General features: G+C 37.2%; 1 protein-coding gene across 2 annotated transcripts in view; it reads left to right on the top strand.

Annotated features, from left to right (window-relative positions):
• The first annotated feature begins 2,304 nt into the window (after positions 1-2,304).
• Positions 2,305-16,624, top strand: part of LRRCC1 (leucine rich repeat and coiled-coil centrosomal protein 1) — a 35,760-nt gene continuing 21,440 nt past the window's right edge. Inside the window, exons 1-6 of one of the 2 annotated variants that reach the window (XM_007180146.2) lie at positions 2,305-2,522; positions 4,832-5,037; positions 5,346-5,411; positions 10,357-10,524; positions 12,526-12,701; positions 12,803-13,012. In XM_007180146.2, the coding sequence (XP_007180208.1) occupies positions 2,434-2,522; positions 4,832-5,037; positions 5,346-5,411; positions 10,357-10,524; positions 12,526-12,701; positions 12,803-13,012 (915 nt within the window). In that variant the 5' untranslated portion in view covers positions 2,305-2,433. The remainder of the gene's footprint in view (positions 2,523-4,831; positions 5,038-5,345; positions 5,412-10,356; positions 10,525-12,525; positions 12,702-12,802; positions 13,013-16,624) is intronic. The other variant, XM_007180147.2, reaches the window with a different exon arrangement.

Below are 16,624 nucleotides of genomic sequence, written 5' to 3'. Positions count from 1 at the left end.
GGAGGAAATATCCAGTACATTTAATATCATTGCAGAATGACTTGTTTCTTATATCAGTTGTTTGTTTTAGGTTAGACTATAATACTTATCCTCATTGAAAAAAATCTCTATTTTAATTGATATTCAGTTATCATATTAGTGACTTATCTGTCATCTAATCCTATCTCCTCCAGAACAAAACAAACCCTTTATTTAGCTCCTATTTCTGTTATTTGGCAATTTGCACTGGTTCAGCTAGCTGCTTCCGGGCTCATGCATGCATCTGTGTGTCCTTAGCTGGGGTGACTTGTTTCTGCTACATGTAGCTTGCTCAAATGGCAGCTCAGGCAGTCTTCCAAGAGAGGGAGCAGAAGTGTGCAAGATGTCCTGAGGCCTAGCATTAGATGTCTTGTGACTAGCACTAGAATTCCAATGAATTCTATTGACCAAAACAAAAAGTAACATGTAAGTCCAGAATCAAGGATCCAGTAAAGAGTTTATACCTCCACCTCTTGTTAAAAGGAGCTGCAGACACATGGTAAAGCATGTAGCTATAGGAAATAGTGAATTGTGGCTACAAGTTTTAGAATATATTAGGTACAGCTAAACAATAGGAGACTAATGACAGTTAAGTCTGGATATATCTTCAACATTAGAAAGTTAGGCCTTTATTTGACGGCCAATGATAATCAATAAATGATCTATAATAAAAATAGGAAAGAGTGTTATTCCAGCCAAACTAAGAACTATAGCCCAGGGGACACAGATTCAAGAAGTACTTGAATTATGTTCTGCTGGACAACAAAATGGGGAAAGCAAAAAACAGCAAAATTATATAAATTGTCAAGAATTGGGCTTGGAGCTGGTAAGAAGTAAGGGTGTTTGTTAAGCAAGGTTAGGTTGGGGTCTGAAATGGTTGCATAGTTATAAGGGGAGACTTTGAGACCATAATGTTGCAGCTGGCAGCTGCTAGCAGATATTGTTTTGAAAACAGCTGGTGGTGTCCTTGAGTTTGATACAGTTCAGAAAATTCAAGTTCTGGAAGATGCAGGAATGTGTTTGAAACCACATCTGCAACGGCTGCTCAGTTCCATTTTGAATTCCAGAATCAGTTAATCCATTTTGATTTTTAAATGCATTCTTTCCTTTAATGGTTAAAGCAGATGTACAATGCATGTTTGACATAAGGTAGGCTGTTCCAGTTAGCATAAAGCCAAATCATCTATAAGCCAGAATGACTTCCCCATGCCTCAGTATGTGAAAATTTCTTCCGTCACCAATGGGGAACCACGGAAGATTTTAGTTTAGGATACTGACTGGTCCAGGGTTGAGATAAACATTTTGTCTCCATTTAAAAATATTCCCTTGGGCTTCCCTGGTGGCGCAGTGGTTGAGAGTCTGCCTGCCGGTGCAGGAGACACGGGTTCGAGCCCTGGTCTGGGAGGATCCCACATGCCGCGGAGCAACTAGGCCCGTGAGCCACAATTACCGAGCCTGCGCATCTGGAGCCTGTGCTCTGCAACAAGAGAGGCTGCGATAATGAGAGGCCCGCGCACCGTGATGAAGAGTGGCCCCCACTTGCCGCAACTAGAGAAAGCCCTCGCACAGAAACGAAGACCCAACACAGCGATAAATTAATTAATTAATTAATTAAAAAAAAAAAAAAAGAGTAACCAGATTTAAAAAAAAAAAAAAAAAATTCCCTTGACTCAGAAAGCAATGTAACCAGGAGGGTTCTTGGACCTTATTTGGGTATTGTTTTCCTACCTGGAATGCCATTCTGTCCAGAACACACTGTGAGCTAGCAAGACTCTGATCAGTCATCTACTAATGACTTCCTTTTATAAAACATTCCCACTACCCACAGGAATATACAGTTGGCTTAAATGCTTCTGTGCTATTCCTAGCACTGGCCCTGCTGCACAGCAAGTCTCTTTCCTCCACTGAACTATGAATGCTTCCAGGAACAAGAATGGGCTTCATCTTATTCCTCACTGCATAGGGAGGTGCCTGGCACAAGTAAGGCATCCAGTAGACGCAATAACCTGGGGGAACAACCTATAGGTGTGTAAGACTATAGGTCTGTAAAAACAAACTGCTGTGAAATCGCCTTCAGAAGTCAGTCGCTTACAATGCAAAAATCATACAGAAGAGCCACAAAGGGAATACTCATTCTTTCCCCAACCACCAAAGGCCAGGCAAAATGTTTCGCTTTACGGCAAGGCTCGGGAGTCGCGCCGTAGATACCGTAAAAGGGAGGGAAGCCCTCGTTGGGGAAGCTCAGGCTTCTGGCTTTGCGACACCGTCAGGGCGGGAAAGTGCCGGCTGTCGGTTGGAGGGAGGGTCCTCGGCCGCCCCCTAGGGCCGGACTTCCGCGCACCCGGGAGGCGTATTCCGGCTTTTCCGACCCAGCGCTGTGCGCGGGTTAAGACCCAGATCCGCGTCGCCGGTGCCATGGAGGCGCCGGTGAAGGCGGAAGTCGAGAATGAGGACGGCGAGAGCAGCTGCGGGGATCTGTGCTTCATGGACAAAGGCCTGCGGAGGTAAAGGGCAGCTTTACCGGAGACCGCACGGCAGGGGCCGTGGGCAGCGGGCGGCGTCGGTGGAACGGAGGCGCGGGGCAGCTTTACCGAGACCGCACACAAAGGCGTCTGGCTGTCGCCCGCCGTTCTCCGCCACAACTGCGCTGCTGAAGTGCCAGATCCAAATCCAGCGAGCCCCCTTTCCTTTCCTCCAGGGACTAATGAGCACCCTGGAAACTGCCCCACGTCCTGGTTCCCTGCCGGCGTTTGACCATCCTCCCTTCTTCGCTGGTTCTCCTTTCTTTACTGGCAATTATTTCTTTGCTTGCCCTGTAGTTGTTGGTCTTCGCGGGTTCTGTCCTCTCTCCTTTGCTCTTTCTCTATGACAGAAAGTGGCAAAGTAGTATCTCTGGCAACCGTAAAGCAAGAGTTTGCTGCTCTTCATTGGTTTTGCCTTGATTCTCTTAGCTCCTGGTCTAATTTCTACTTTGCAGAGCCCTGTGATACATATACTGTTATACTTCTTGAAAATACTAAACATAACATATTTAGTTCACCGCTTTCCTCTTTCATGCAGTCCAAATTTGTTCACGATACTAGGCTCTTGGTTCTGCGTTGCTGATTGGTCCCTCTCTGCCTTTTCAGTCTTACCTCTTAACCTTTCTCCGGTTACACCCTGTGTTTAGCCCCACTAAGCTACATGCGGGCAGTTCCATAGTAGGCGTCTCTGTGCCTTTCCACACACTGTTCCTTTGTTGCCTGCCCTCTCTGTGCACCTTGCTGATAATTAAAGCAACTTGTTCTGGATCCTGATCTAAAATTTGCCAGAAAGCCCCAGGAAGGTGTTTTTCAAAAGAATATTTATACTTAATAATAGCTGCCATTTACTGAATGCCATTTGTGTATCCATGTTACATATATTATCACAAATCCTCACAACAATTCTGCAAGGTAATAATTTTACGAGGGACAGATCTGAGATTCAGAGGATCTTTATAATTTTCCCAACATCATGCAGCTGGATTAAGTTTGAATTCAAAACCATTTCTATCTAATTTCACTGTCTGCTTTTTCGACTATACTATATTATATGCACAATACTAATTTCCAGAAACCGAAATGCTTCAGAAAATAGATGGCTGTCATTAAGAGCATGTGTTAATAGCATAAGGTCTGGCACTAAATAATAGCTCAGTAAATGACAGAAGCAAGATAATTGGAAAATATTTAAAACAGTCACACTTAGAGATTGCTAGTTTGAAATTTAGAAATGCTTTATCATTTTCTGCCAGGGGTTCTTATGTGCTTCAGTCTGAAGACTAAACGATAAGTTGAATGACCTTATGACATATTCATACTTTTCGTGTTTTAATTTTAAATTTGAGATTCTTAATGCAAATTTGGAAGCAAACTTGAATTCCTTGTTTTCCCTTTACTCCCTGACTGCTAAACTTCTCATTTTCCTGCTACTAGATTTCCTACAGCTTTACTATAGCTGCTATAGAACATAGAACAGATGCCAATGACATTGTGTGTCCCAGTTCAAGCATCTCTGAATTATGTGCACTGTAGTTTATATCCCTGGAACTCCTATCTTCAGAAGAGGTTCCAGTTAAAAACAGCAGTAATTGACAGCATGAAGAGATGAGTTCCATTTAGAGGAGATGCTTTCCAAATTTCAGCAAGGGAGGACAGGGACTGTTGCACTACGAATAGCAATAACTAGTGGTTTATTTTGAAATCAACTACATTCTGGGTTAAACAGACATAGCAGACAGTGAAGAGAGTAAGATTGTAAACTCTAGTGCCAGGTCTGTATTTATACTGGCTCCATTTGGTAATAGCTACAAGAATTTGGACAAGTTATTTAATTTCTGTAAACCGTGGCATCCTTTGATACCTACTGCTTGGAGTTGTTCTGAGGATTAAATGGGCAGAGGAAACAGGTTTAGAGAGGTTAATTCATTTACTCAAGTAACACAGCAAAAGTGGTAGAGTGCAGATTTGATCTTGGGGTGTTATGATTCCAGGAACTGACTTTACAAATAACTGCTTTCACTCAGTGCTGATGACTTTGTTTGCATATAAAAGCTAGAAATGCCCGGTATCCCTTGCCTCTCTTGATTATGGTCCAAAATACTGGTTAGTTGTAAGAAGCACTGTACCTTATGAGACATTTCAAGGCTACCACAAGTAGGAAGAATTTTATTATAGAATGAATAGAGCACATACTTACTATCTACATGCTGTTTGGTTAATTTTAGTTATTTGGTCATGAATTTTAAATCCATTTTTTACTTGTTTTTGATAATATATATTTTCCTTTGTAGCATATCAGAGTTATCCTTAGATTCAGCCCTTCATGCCATCAATCTTCATTGCAATAACATCACGAAGATCAAAGCCATTGATCACATTTGGAATTTACAACATTTAGATCTGTCATCTAATCAAATAAGTCAAATTGAAGGGCTAAACACACTGACAAAACTACGTACTTTAAACTTGTCCTGCAATTTGATCACAAGAATAGAAGGTTTGTAAGTGATTTTCATCTAATACTTTGTGTAGGGGAGCTGATTTAAGTCCATTTTTCATCTTCCCAAAAGAATGGGATAAGTATTATCATAAACTTTTCAAAACTGACCCTAAAACTCTATATAAAAAGTTTTCTTCTGGAAAAGTTATCAATTTTTAAAAAATTATTTTGTAAAATACCAACAGAATTGATTTCACTGTTATCAGACTGTAGATTTGCTTCAGAGCAGTCTGAAATAGTATTGTAATACTATATAACTAATTAATTGATTATTTGAATCTTATAATGGCTCTATTTTATTTTAGGACTTGAAGCACTAACTAATCTGACTAGACTGAATTTATCTTATAACCACATAAATGATCTTAGTGGTAAGTAGATATGCTTATGCTTTCTATAATGCTGAGTATTTGCCACGTATAATGAGTTAGACTGAGCTATGCATATTGAAGAACTGAATAATCCAATTTTTGACCAAAAATCTTATCCAGAGGGTGTTTCTCAGTCATATTTGTTTTTTGGTGGTGCTAAAGCTACAGCTGGATAAAAAACTAGAAATAAAAACCGGAGTAATCAGTAACAGAAAAAACTTGGTTAGAAAGAACCTACTTTGGGAGAATAATGTTTTAATCTTAGATAATTAATATACTATTATGTAGAGAGGAATAGTTCCAGCAGAACTTTTTACAGTGATGAAAATATTCTGTATCTGTGCTATCTGGTACGGCAGTCAGTAGACAGATATGGCCTTTGAGCCCTTGAAATGTGGCTAGTACACTGAGGAACTGAATGTGTAATTTTATTTAATTTTAATTAAATTTTTATTTAAATTTAAAAAGCCACATGTGGCTAGTGCTACCGTATTGGACAGTGTAGGTATATAGCATTCCAAAGGCTATAGCAAATTAACAATCAAGGTTTTTTTTCTTTTAAAGATTTATTATTATTTATTTATTTAATTTATTTTTTTGGCTGTGTCAGGTCTTAGTTGAGGCATGCGGGATCTTTTGTTGTGGTGTGTGGGCTTCTCTCTAGCTGTGGCGTGCAGGTTTTTCTTCTCTAGCTGTGGCACGTGGGCTCCATAGTTGTGGCACACAGGTTCCAGAGCGCATGGGCTCTGCAGTTTGCGACATGCGGGCTCTCTAGTTGAGGCGCGCGAGCTCAGTAGTTGTGGCACACGAGCTTAGTTGCCCCGCAGTGTGTGAGATCTTAGTTCCCTGACCAGGGATCGAACCCGCATCCCCTGCATTGGAAGGTGGACTCTTTACCACTGGACCACCAGAGAAGTCCCAGGATTTTTTTTTTATTTTCTTTTTGACTTTACCATATATAAGAAGGTTAAAAATTGTTAATCTTTTAATTGATTAAAGTGATACACGATAAAATGAACGGAGTTTTATGATAATTTTTAAAATTATCTGTCAGAACTAGCAGAATTTCTCTAATTATCTTCATAATCCTTATCAATATTTGAAACAGTCTTATTCATTTGTTTGTTTTTCTCCCCTCCTAGAAAAATATGACCCTACGCCAGGTATTTAGTACACAAAAAAATAAAATACAATGACCTAGTCCCTACCCTTAACCAAAGTAGCAACGGTATTTTAATTTTTAAAAACCTTTTTCCCCCCAAATGTGAAAGTATTAGAATTGAGTATTAACTGTAGCTCTGTCTCTGCTGTGTGATGCTGAGCAAAGTATATTGTTCTTTGGATGCAATTTCCTTAACTGAAAGATGTGAATTTTGGATAATATAGTTCATTCATTTACTTCTTTAGTGATGAAAAAATAACAACAACAAATATATAAAGTTCTTATCACAAGGCTTATATTGTAGTGGGGAAGTAAAACAAATAAATGAGATCATGTCAAACCCCCCCAAAAAAATAAGCAAAAGATTTGAGCAGACCCTTCTCCAAGAGGATATCCAAGTTGCAAACAAGCCCATGATAAAAAAAATGTTTAGCATCCTTAGTAATTAAGGAAATGCAAATTAAAATCATAATGAGATCCACTTCATACCTACTAGAATAGATATACTTTTAAAAACTTAAAATACAAACCGCTGGTGAGATTGTGGAGCAACTAGAACTTGCATACATCACTGGTAGAATTCAAAATGGTAAAGCTACTTTGGAAAACAGTTTGAAGGTTTCTTATAATGTTAAACAAATACTTAGCATATAATCATGCATTTCTACTTCTAGTTGTTTACCTAAGAAAAATGAAAACATGTCTAATCAAAGACCTGTACATGAATGTTAATATGATTATATCACTTTTTAATATAATCATGTTTATATGATTATTCATAATCTCCAAAAACTAGAAACCACCCATTTGTGTATTACCTGGTAAATGGATAAACAAATTGTGATACATCCACAGGATGGAATACTACTTGGCAATAAAAAGGAATGAACTATTGATATATGCAGCAACATAGATAAATCTAAAAAGAATTATGCTAAGTGAAAGGAGCCAGACACAAAAGATTACACTGTATGATTCCATGTATACGATATACTGACAAAGCCAAAGATACAGGGGCAGAAATGAGATCACTAGTTAACCAGGGGTTGAAGATGAGGAGAGAAGATTGATTTACATAGGGACACAGTGATTTGGGTGATGAAAATGTTCTGTATCTCCATTGTAGGGGTTACGTAACCGTATATGTTTGTTAAAGCACATCAAACTCTACTGTATATATTTTCTGCAAACCTATTAAGTTCTAATAGATAATTCTTAGAATGATAATATTTTATATGTTCAGAAACACTTCAGTAAGTAAATAATGACAATTCATACGATTAAGAACATGCAAAAACACTAGGGCGTGATCAAGCTTGCCATGATAAAGGCAGAAAGAAGGCTGCTGTGGCTAGAGCATAGCAAATGAGGGATTAATGTGCTAAGAAAAGATAACAAAACAGGCAAAAGTCAGATCACGTACAGCTTCATAAGCAGGGTAAAAAGTTTGCATATTATTCTAAGTACAATAGGAAACCATTGGAAGGCTTTAAACAAGTAAGTGACTCAATACATCTGTTTAAAGGATCACTTTGGCTGCTGAGTGGGTGAAGAATGGACTTCAGTAGGACAGGGGTGAAAGTCAGGTGACAAGAAGCTATTCCAGTGGTCTGGATGAGAGATGATGGAGACTTGGACTAGGATGGAAACAATGTAGAGGAGTACATACATTATGTTTTGCATGTGGAGTTCATAGAACTTGCTGATGGATTGAGATGAGGAGATGAAGGGAAAAGGAATCAAAGATAATTAAGAGTTTTCTTTGTAGTAACGGGTGGATGATGGTACTATTTCCTGACATGGGGAAGACTGGAGGAGGAACAGGTTTAGAGGTGAAGGGGTAAGAATGAAGGATCCTATCTTAAATTCGAGAGCCCTATTAGATGTGTGTGTGTGTGTGTGTGTGTGACCTGCGGGTTTGGGGTAGGGCATCAGGGGTGGTGTTGCAGGTTTGGCACATCAGTGCTGTTTGTTGCCGTGACACTATAGGAGATTCTGGAGAGTGTATGAATAGAGAAGGGCGCGACCAGGAATGCGCCCTGGGGCACTTTAAAATCAAAACATAAAAGGGACATGAAGCTGCAACATAAGAGAAAGAACCAGTAACATGGAACAGGAACTTAGAAATGTGATGGTAAATTAAGAAGAAATGCTGGGACTTCCCTGGCGGCGCAGTGGTTAAGAATCCGCCTGCCAGTGCAGGGGACACGGGTTCGAGCCCTGGTCGGGGAGGATCCCACATGCCGCGGAGCAACTAAGCCAGTGCGCCACAACTACTGAGCCTGCGCTCTAGAGCCCGCGAGCCCCAACTACTGAAGCCCGCGCGCCTAGAGCCCGTGCTCTGCAACAAAAGAAGCCACCGCAATGAGAAGCCCGCGCACCACAACGAAGAGCAGCCCCCGCTCGCCGCAACTAGAGAAAGACCGTGTGCAGCAACGAAGACCCAACACAGCCAAAACTAATAAATAAATAAAATAAATAAATTAAAAAAAAAAAAAAAGAAGAAGAAATGCTGAGTACTCATAAGAATGCTTGACAGGAAATCTGATCCTGTAGTGAGTGGTCAGAGACTTTTCTGAGGGTGTGACAGATGAACAGAAGTTAGTGATGAGGACTATGAAGAAAATAAAAGAGGCAACCCTGTAAAACAGATGAGTAGAAGTTAGCCAGATATGATAAAGATCATTGAGGAGAGAAGAGTATTCCAGTCAGGTTGAAGAAATTGAAGGGGGAAAAAAAAAAAAAAAAGGTGAGTAAAGCTGAATTTATACATGGAGAGTACTAAACTAGGCAAAATTGAAAAATAAGACCTTCATCTGAACAGTGTAGAGTGTATCTCAGAATGGCCCTTCCAAAAGAAGGAGGGCTAGGGCATTCAGCCATGGATGATTCTCCTTTTGTTGAGGGGTTCCTGGAGGTGTTAACTCCTTCACACTTCTGAGCTAAAGTCTTGCTCAACAAGCTCCATTTTGAAGAAAATTCTGAGGCATGGCCCCTGTCCACCACAGCTGCAGCTGAAGTCAGGCTGGCCAGGGAGATGTGCCAGGAACCAGTAGCCTCTGCTACAAACCTAGTCTCTAACATTACCGTGCTCTAGATAATCTCATGCAAGAAGTGTTACCAGGGAGCTAAATCAAATGGGTGCTATTTATATTTATTTTATGCTCAAACCAATGAAATTGGAGTGTTAGCTTATGTCTCCTAATTTAAAATAATGTGTTCATTGAGAGCCTAAAGCCATTGCTTTATTCTTATTCTCATAAAAGTACATGGGCCCGTAAAATAGATAGCTAGTGGGAAGCAACCGCATAGCACAGGGAGATCAGCTCGGTGCTTTGTGACCACCTAGAGGGGTGGGATAGGGAGGGTGGGAGGGAGGGAGATGCAAGAGGGAAGAGATATGGGAACATATGTATATGCATAACTGATTCACTTTGTTATAAAGCAGAAACTAATGCACCATTGTAAAGCAATTATACTCCAATAAAGATGTTTAAAAAAAAAAAAAAAAAAGTACATGGGCCTGGGGAGGCTCATTTGTTTTGTTTAAACAGAGCCCAGGTACCCCTGGGCTAAGGCCTCAAAGCGATGCCAAACCTTTGTTTCTTCAAAACAACAATTGACTTTGCTGATACCCTGTTCATTAGATATAGCTGTTTACAGAAGGGTCTTATTAATGCTACTCCTTTGCCTCTTGAAATACAACTTATGTAAAAATTATTTTTAGTTAGCTGTTAGAAAAATTACTGTTGTGACATCAAAAAAATTTTTTTCCTGTTGCAGGTTTGATGCCCCTTCATGGAATTAAACATAAACTTAGATATATTGACCTACATAGTAATTGTATAGATAGTATCCATCACCTACTTCAGTGTACAGTAGGATTGCACTTCTTGACTAATCTTATTTTGGAGAAAAATGGAGAAGATAATCCTGTCTGTCATTTACCAGGTATGATCGATTAATTTAATACTTTTTGTAACAGTTGATTTTCAGAGCTCTTTTATTTCCTGCAACTTGTATTTATGACCTCCTTGAATTTGTCTTAAGCTTTGCAACTTTTTATTATGTATTTGGAAAAGTATAATTGCAAATAAATTATTTTATTAAGACAAACTAAATTGCTGTTAAAAGAGGAATACAAGCTGAAGAGATAAGTAATTCTCTTTAGACAGTTTTATATTTGATAAGTGAATGCCTCAAAATTAAATTGTGCTTATGATATATTCTTATGGTATAATACTAAGCAGCCATAAAAAAGAATATAGAATCTCTTTAGCTACTGATAAGCAGTTATCTCCAAGATATACTACTGTTAAGAGAAAGAAAAGCAAGTTGCGAAACATTGGGTATAGTACGCTCCCATTTGTATGCAAAGGATAACACGTGTGTGTGTCTGTGTGTGTGTGTGTGTGTGTGTTTGCTGAGTATGTATATATAAAATATCTAGAAGGATACACAAAAAACTGATAATAGTAGCTAACTTCAGTATTAGGTAGGTAGGGATGAGGAAATGAGAAAAGGGCATCTGGGAATCAGGAAATGTTAGGAAAACTTTTTACTGAGTACCTTTTGAATTTTATACCATGTGAATGTGTTAAATTATTAACAAGTAAATGACTTTTTTAAGAAGAAAGCTTAAACTTAATATGAGCTTAAACTTATTAAGATACAAGATATATAGACGATGCTGCTGAAATGCCATTTGACCTAATTCAAAATCATTGAGGTTGGCAAAGATAAAGCAGACCAGACTGCCATTTCTAGAACTCACTTATCTCAAATTGCTTAACCCAACAATAAGATACAAACGTAGAATATGAATATACATTCTAAAGATGTGTTTGGGTAGAAGTTGGCTGCAGAGGCTGTGTTCTCATTAATATGCAGCTATGAGAAGGCTTTTGCCAGAATGGAAACCTATTTTGATAATTTTACTTTGCAGAAGAGTGTATTAGATTTGAGATCCACTATTTTCCTAAGCCCATATAATGATAGAGTCTCCCTAAAAATCAGAGCAGATTTCCATTTTGGGGGGAAGCCCTTTTCTTGGAAAAAAAACCTTATTCCTAAGACAACTTTAATTTACTGACCCACAAGTTGGATTTTTTTTCCTAATAATCTCGTCTCAAGAACTTCTAGTTCCTATAGTCTGAACCTTTGTTTTTCATTTTCTTTCCTAGATGAGGTATTTCTCTGAACACAGTTGCCCTCCCCCCAGAATTATTACTGAAATTACTTTTCTTTCCTCAAAATTTCTAACATGAATTTGCCAGACTTCTTTCTTTTGTAGTTCTTCCAACCACTTTATTTTACTTGGTTTTAAAATTTATCAAAATTGAAGTGTTTCTATTAGCCTAAACACCAAATTAATGTTAATTTGCCAGACTTCTCATATGTAATTAGGGAAAATAAACATATTCTTAAATACTTGATTGATTGTTTTAATCCTAGTTATATGGAATTTAAGAGGAGAAAGCAGGAATGTTTAAGTTTGTTAATGCTTAGGCCTCACTAGCAAAATTCTTGCTTCTCTGATTGTTATTCTCATCATCCTGATTTACATCTATACTAATCATATTACAAATAAACAAGAGATATGTTTGGCTTTCTGTCTGGAATAAATTGCCACTGGTTTCATGCATTTATAGCTTTACAGCAATTTTATGAAAGATAGATCCAGAAATGATGATATTTTAACTTTCTGACTTTCATCAGGAGGGTTGTTTGGGAGGGATTGGGGAGGGGTAGTGTTTTGTTTGTTTTGTATTTAATGATTATGTACTGGAGAAGAACTAAGTAGTTTTTTATTACACGTTTATTAGTTGCATTCCAGGACTAATTTTATCATTCAGGTGATATATCTGGTAGCTGATAAATTTACTTCGTTCTAGAAATAATTAACCTTTCTTTCTATGCTTGAGTTTTCATTTTGAATGATTTGTTTCCAAGGGTACAGAGCAGTTATGCTCCAGACTTTGCCACAGCTTAGAATCCTAGATTGTAAGAACATATTTGGTGAACCAGTAAATATGGCAGAAATAAACTCATCACGCCTACAGTGCTTTGAAGGTCTTTTGGATAATTTAGTTTCTTCTGACTCTCCCCTAAATATAAGTGAAGATGAGGTATAGTACAGTTTTTTTTTTCTAATATAAAAGATATCTTCAAATTTTAATTAATAAATAAATGTAAATTTAAAGGATTTTGGTTTGTTTCTGTGTCATAGATCATTGACAGTATGCCAGTGGTAACACCACCTATCGATGAAGTAGCTCCCTTGGATCACTTTGCAAGTACACCAGCAGATACTGGTTTGGCATCCTTTATATCTGTGTGTCCTTCTTCTGAGCCAGAGAAAGTTAATAATGAAAGTGATTTTCAGAATGAGATGAAACTTCAGAAATTAGATGACCAAATTTTACAGCTTCTCAATGAAGTAAATATTTTTCCTACTTTTCTAAGCAATGTGTTTGTTGAAGAAAAAAATAGTAAGAAAATGTGCAATAAAATTGCATACAAGCTGACCCACCAGAAACAATCTATATTTATTGCATTGGTGTGTATGTTTATTTTTTTTTCTTTAAAATAGGATTCTATTGTAGTAGCGGTAGAAAAAACATACTTTTTTCACTCATTTTCCTTAATGTCCTCCTTCAAATCTTCATTGTGTAATTCCTTTGTTCTGCTGTACTTCACATTATTTCCACCCACCCACCTTTTATTTCAAGTAAATAGAACTCTTTGGATTCAGTGCTTATTAACATAGAGGATACGTGAGCTACTTTTGACCTCTACTTTCTCTTCAGTTGTTTCATGGTCAAAACCACTTCTATAACCTATAGCTAAATGGCAAGTTATTTTATATAATTCCTGCTTCAATTCCTGTTTGCAACAGACCCTTACCAAATAACCTCTGCTTTCTTGAAATACTAATCCTTTTTTACGCCTGCTACTGGTTCTCTGGTTTTTAGAAATCTTTGAACTATGTGGATGATCTGTAATTCCTAGAATTTTCTACTATTTGAGTCTCCAACCTTCTCTCTAGCATTCTTGCTCTGATCTATACTGACAGTTGTTTCCTTAAACACTACACCTCCCAGAATGCAATGGATTTTTCCTTTATCCCCTACCTGGACATGGGGGAGAAAGACTGTGGGATAGGCCTGAAAGGCTATTAGTCAAAAGTCAGTTTGACCTAGAAATTTGTAGTTGAATTTTAATATTTAAATTTTTTCTGAAAATAGTGGGTAGTGGAAAATGCTTATGGAATGATTATGGTTCAATGGGTTTTTAATAATCCTGAACTATTGTCTTAGCTATAACATTAGCAATGCTTGATAAACATGAGGTCTACCTTAGGTGGGTGCGTGAATAAGACTATAAGGATTCTGTGTGCCAAAAATCCCTAGAGATTTCAATTTGAGCCACAGAGGTAGATTGTAGTAGAACTGGGACAAGAATGCTGGCAGATGCATTCTTTGACATCATTGATATATTACTGAGATACTAGGCTCTTCATCTCTTCAGGTTTCATCTTCCATCTTAGAATGGCTCACTCTTCTTTCTCAATGTCAGAACTTAGATTTAAGCTTAATAACCTAAATTTGAAGTGAACTTTTCAGCTTCTCTTATGCCATCCTCATTTCATTCTCACAGTAACTCAATCAAGTAGATAGGGATTAATATATCGTTGTTCTTGTTTTATAGAAAAGAAACTCAGTTTATTTAAGAGTCGTTTATTTTAGTGAGGCAGAGTTGAACTTCAAACCCAAATGTCCTGATATCCAATCTGATATTCTTTCCACTGTCATGCTTCTTATGCAGTTAGTGATAATTCTTCCTACTTTATAAATAAGAATAGGAGTGTAGCTCTCTGGGGGAAAAAGGATGATTTGTTGCTATGCATATAAAAAATGTTTAGGAGAAGGACGTCTTGTTTGCTAACTTACTTGGTATAAAGGGTAAACATACAATTTGAATTTCAGTTGATATATACACTTAAATTATAAGTGAAGTCATAAAGTTACTGAAAATGTGCTATAATATAATGATGGTTATTGTTCTTAATTACTGGACTTATAATTGTTACACTGATTTTGAGAATTCTCTCTGTGAAAGGCTGTTTTGTCTTTAAGTTTTCATTTTTCCCGCACCGTTTTATTATGAACATTTTAAAACTTCGAGCAAATTTAAGAGAATTTCTTAGTGAATTAGCAGTATACCCACCAACTAGATTCCACCATCAACATTTTACTATACTTATTTCATCATGTGTCTATCCATCTACTCATTTATCAAACTATCTTATTTTATGACACATTTTAAAGTGAATCACACGTATCAGTATACTTCCCCCTAAATACTTAAGCCTGCGTATCATATCATTATAGTTCAGTATATTTTTACAGTTTTTTTACTTTTACTTTTTCTTTTTTTTTTTTACTTTTGATGTAAAATAGAGATGTGTGTATTCCCTGAATTGACAGTACGTAGGCCTGTTACCCAAACTTTTATGAAGGTAAGCATCACTGTCCTAAAATGTTCCCTCATGCTGCTGCTCACAGGCATTCCTCTCCTGCACTCCCCACCCTCACCATCACTTTTCTCATTTTTTTTGACCATAGATTATTTAATACTCCTTCCAGAACCTAATATAAGTGGAATCATACAGTATATATACTCTTTTGTGTAAGGCCTCTTTCACTCAGAATAACCTTGAAATCAGTCCATTATTATGTGTATCAGTAGTTTGTTTTTATTGCTGCGTGGTATTCCGTTGTATGAGTATACCACAGTTTATTTTTCCATTATCCCTCTTGATACGCCACTGGGTTCTTTCCAGGTTTGTGGATAAAACTGCTATGAACATTACAGTACAAGTCTTTTTGTGAACTTAGGTCTTCATTTCTCTTCAGTAAATAGCTAGAACTAGAATTTCTAGATTATAGGGTAGGTGTTTGTTTAGTTATATGAGAAACTGCCAGAGCTTTCCTAAGGTGATTGTTCCATTTTATTCCCACCAACAATGTATAACTGACTGTTCCAGTCGTTCCATATCCTCACCAGTGTTTGGTGTTAGCATTGATTTTATTTTAGCCATTCTAGTGGGTGTATACTGGTATTCATTGTGACTTTAATTTGCATTTCACTAATGATCAGTGATGTTAAGCACTTTTTCATGTACTTATTGAATCTTTTGTGCAGTGTTCAGAAATTTTGCCCATATTTTTATTGAGTGATTAGTCTATTACTGGGTTATAGGAATTCATTTTATATCTTGAATACTAATGTTTTGTCAAATATATTTTCTCCCAATCTGTGGGTTGCATATTCATTTCCTTAAGGGTCTTTTGATAAGCAACAGTTTTAATTTTACTGGTGTTTATTGTCTAGTTCTATCAGTTGCATGTGAGATATTAGATTCTTCAACTATGATTGTGGATTTGTCTACTTCTTCCTTTAATTCTCTCAACATATGCTTGCCATATTTTTAAGCTCTCTTACTAAGCACATACACATTTATGACTACTTTTTCTTCCTATTTAAGTGACTCTTTTATCATTATGCAATGTAAATTTATGTTTTTACTCAATTTTGGAATTTTTGGACATCATTGCTTCAAATATTTCTCTGTCCCATTCTCTCTTTTCTCTTTTTTCAAATTCCATTTAGACCTTTTGATGTGTCCCACAATCCCCTGATGCTCTGTCCGTTTTATCAACTTTTTTTCTCTGTATTCTTCATATTGAATAAGTCCACTGAACTATCTTCAAGTTTACATATTCTTTCTTTTATCACCTCATTCTGTATTAGTCCAGCCACTCAATTTTTACTTTAGACATTGTATTTTTCAGTTGTAAAATTTCCATTTTTTTAAATAATTTTTACTTCTCTGCTGAATTTCCTTTTCATTCATGATAAGCATTTTTTATATCATTGAGCATACTTATGATCACTGTTGTAAAGTTCTTCTCTGCTTATTTGAACATTTAGGTCCTCTCAGGTCTCCATTGATTGTCATTTCTCTTGAGAATAGGTCATATTTTCC

The sequence above is a fragment of the Balaenoptera acutorostrata genome, chromosome 17, assembly GCF_949987535.1.
Source record: "Balaenoptera acutorostrata chromosome 17, mBalAcu1.1, whole genome shotgun sequence".
In the NCBI taxonomy this organism is placed as follows: Eukaryota; Metazoa; Chordata; class Mammalia; order Artiodactyla; family Balaenopteridae; genus Balaenoptera; species Balaenoptera acutorostrata.
Note: the sequence above shows the minus strand (reverse complement) of the source record. Positions and strands in the feature narration are given on the sequence as shown.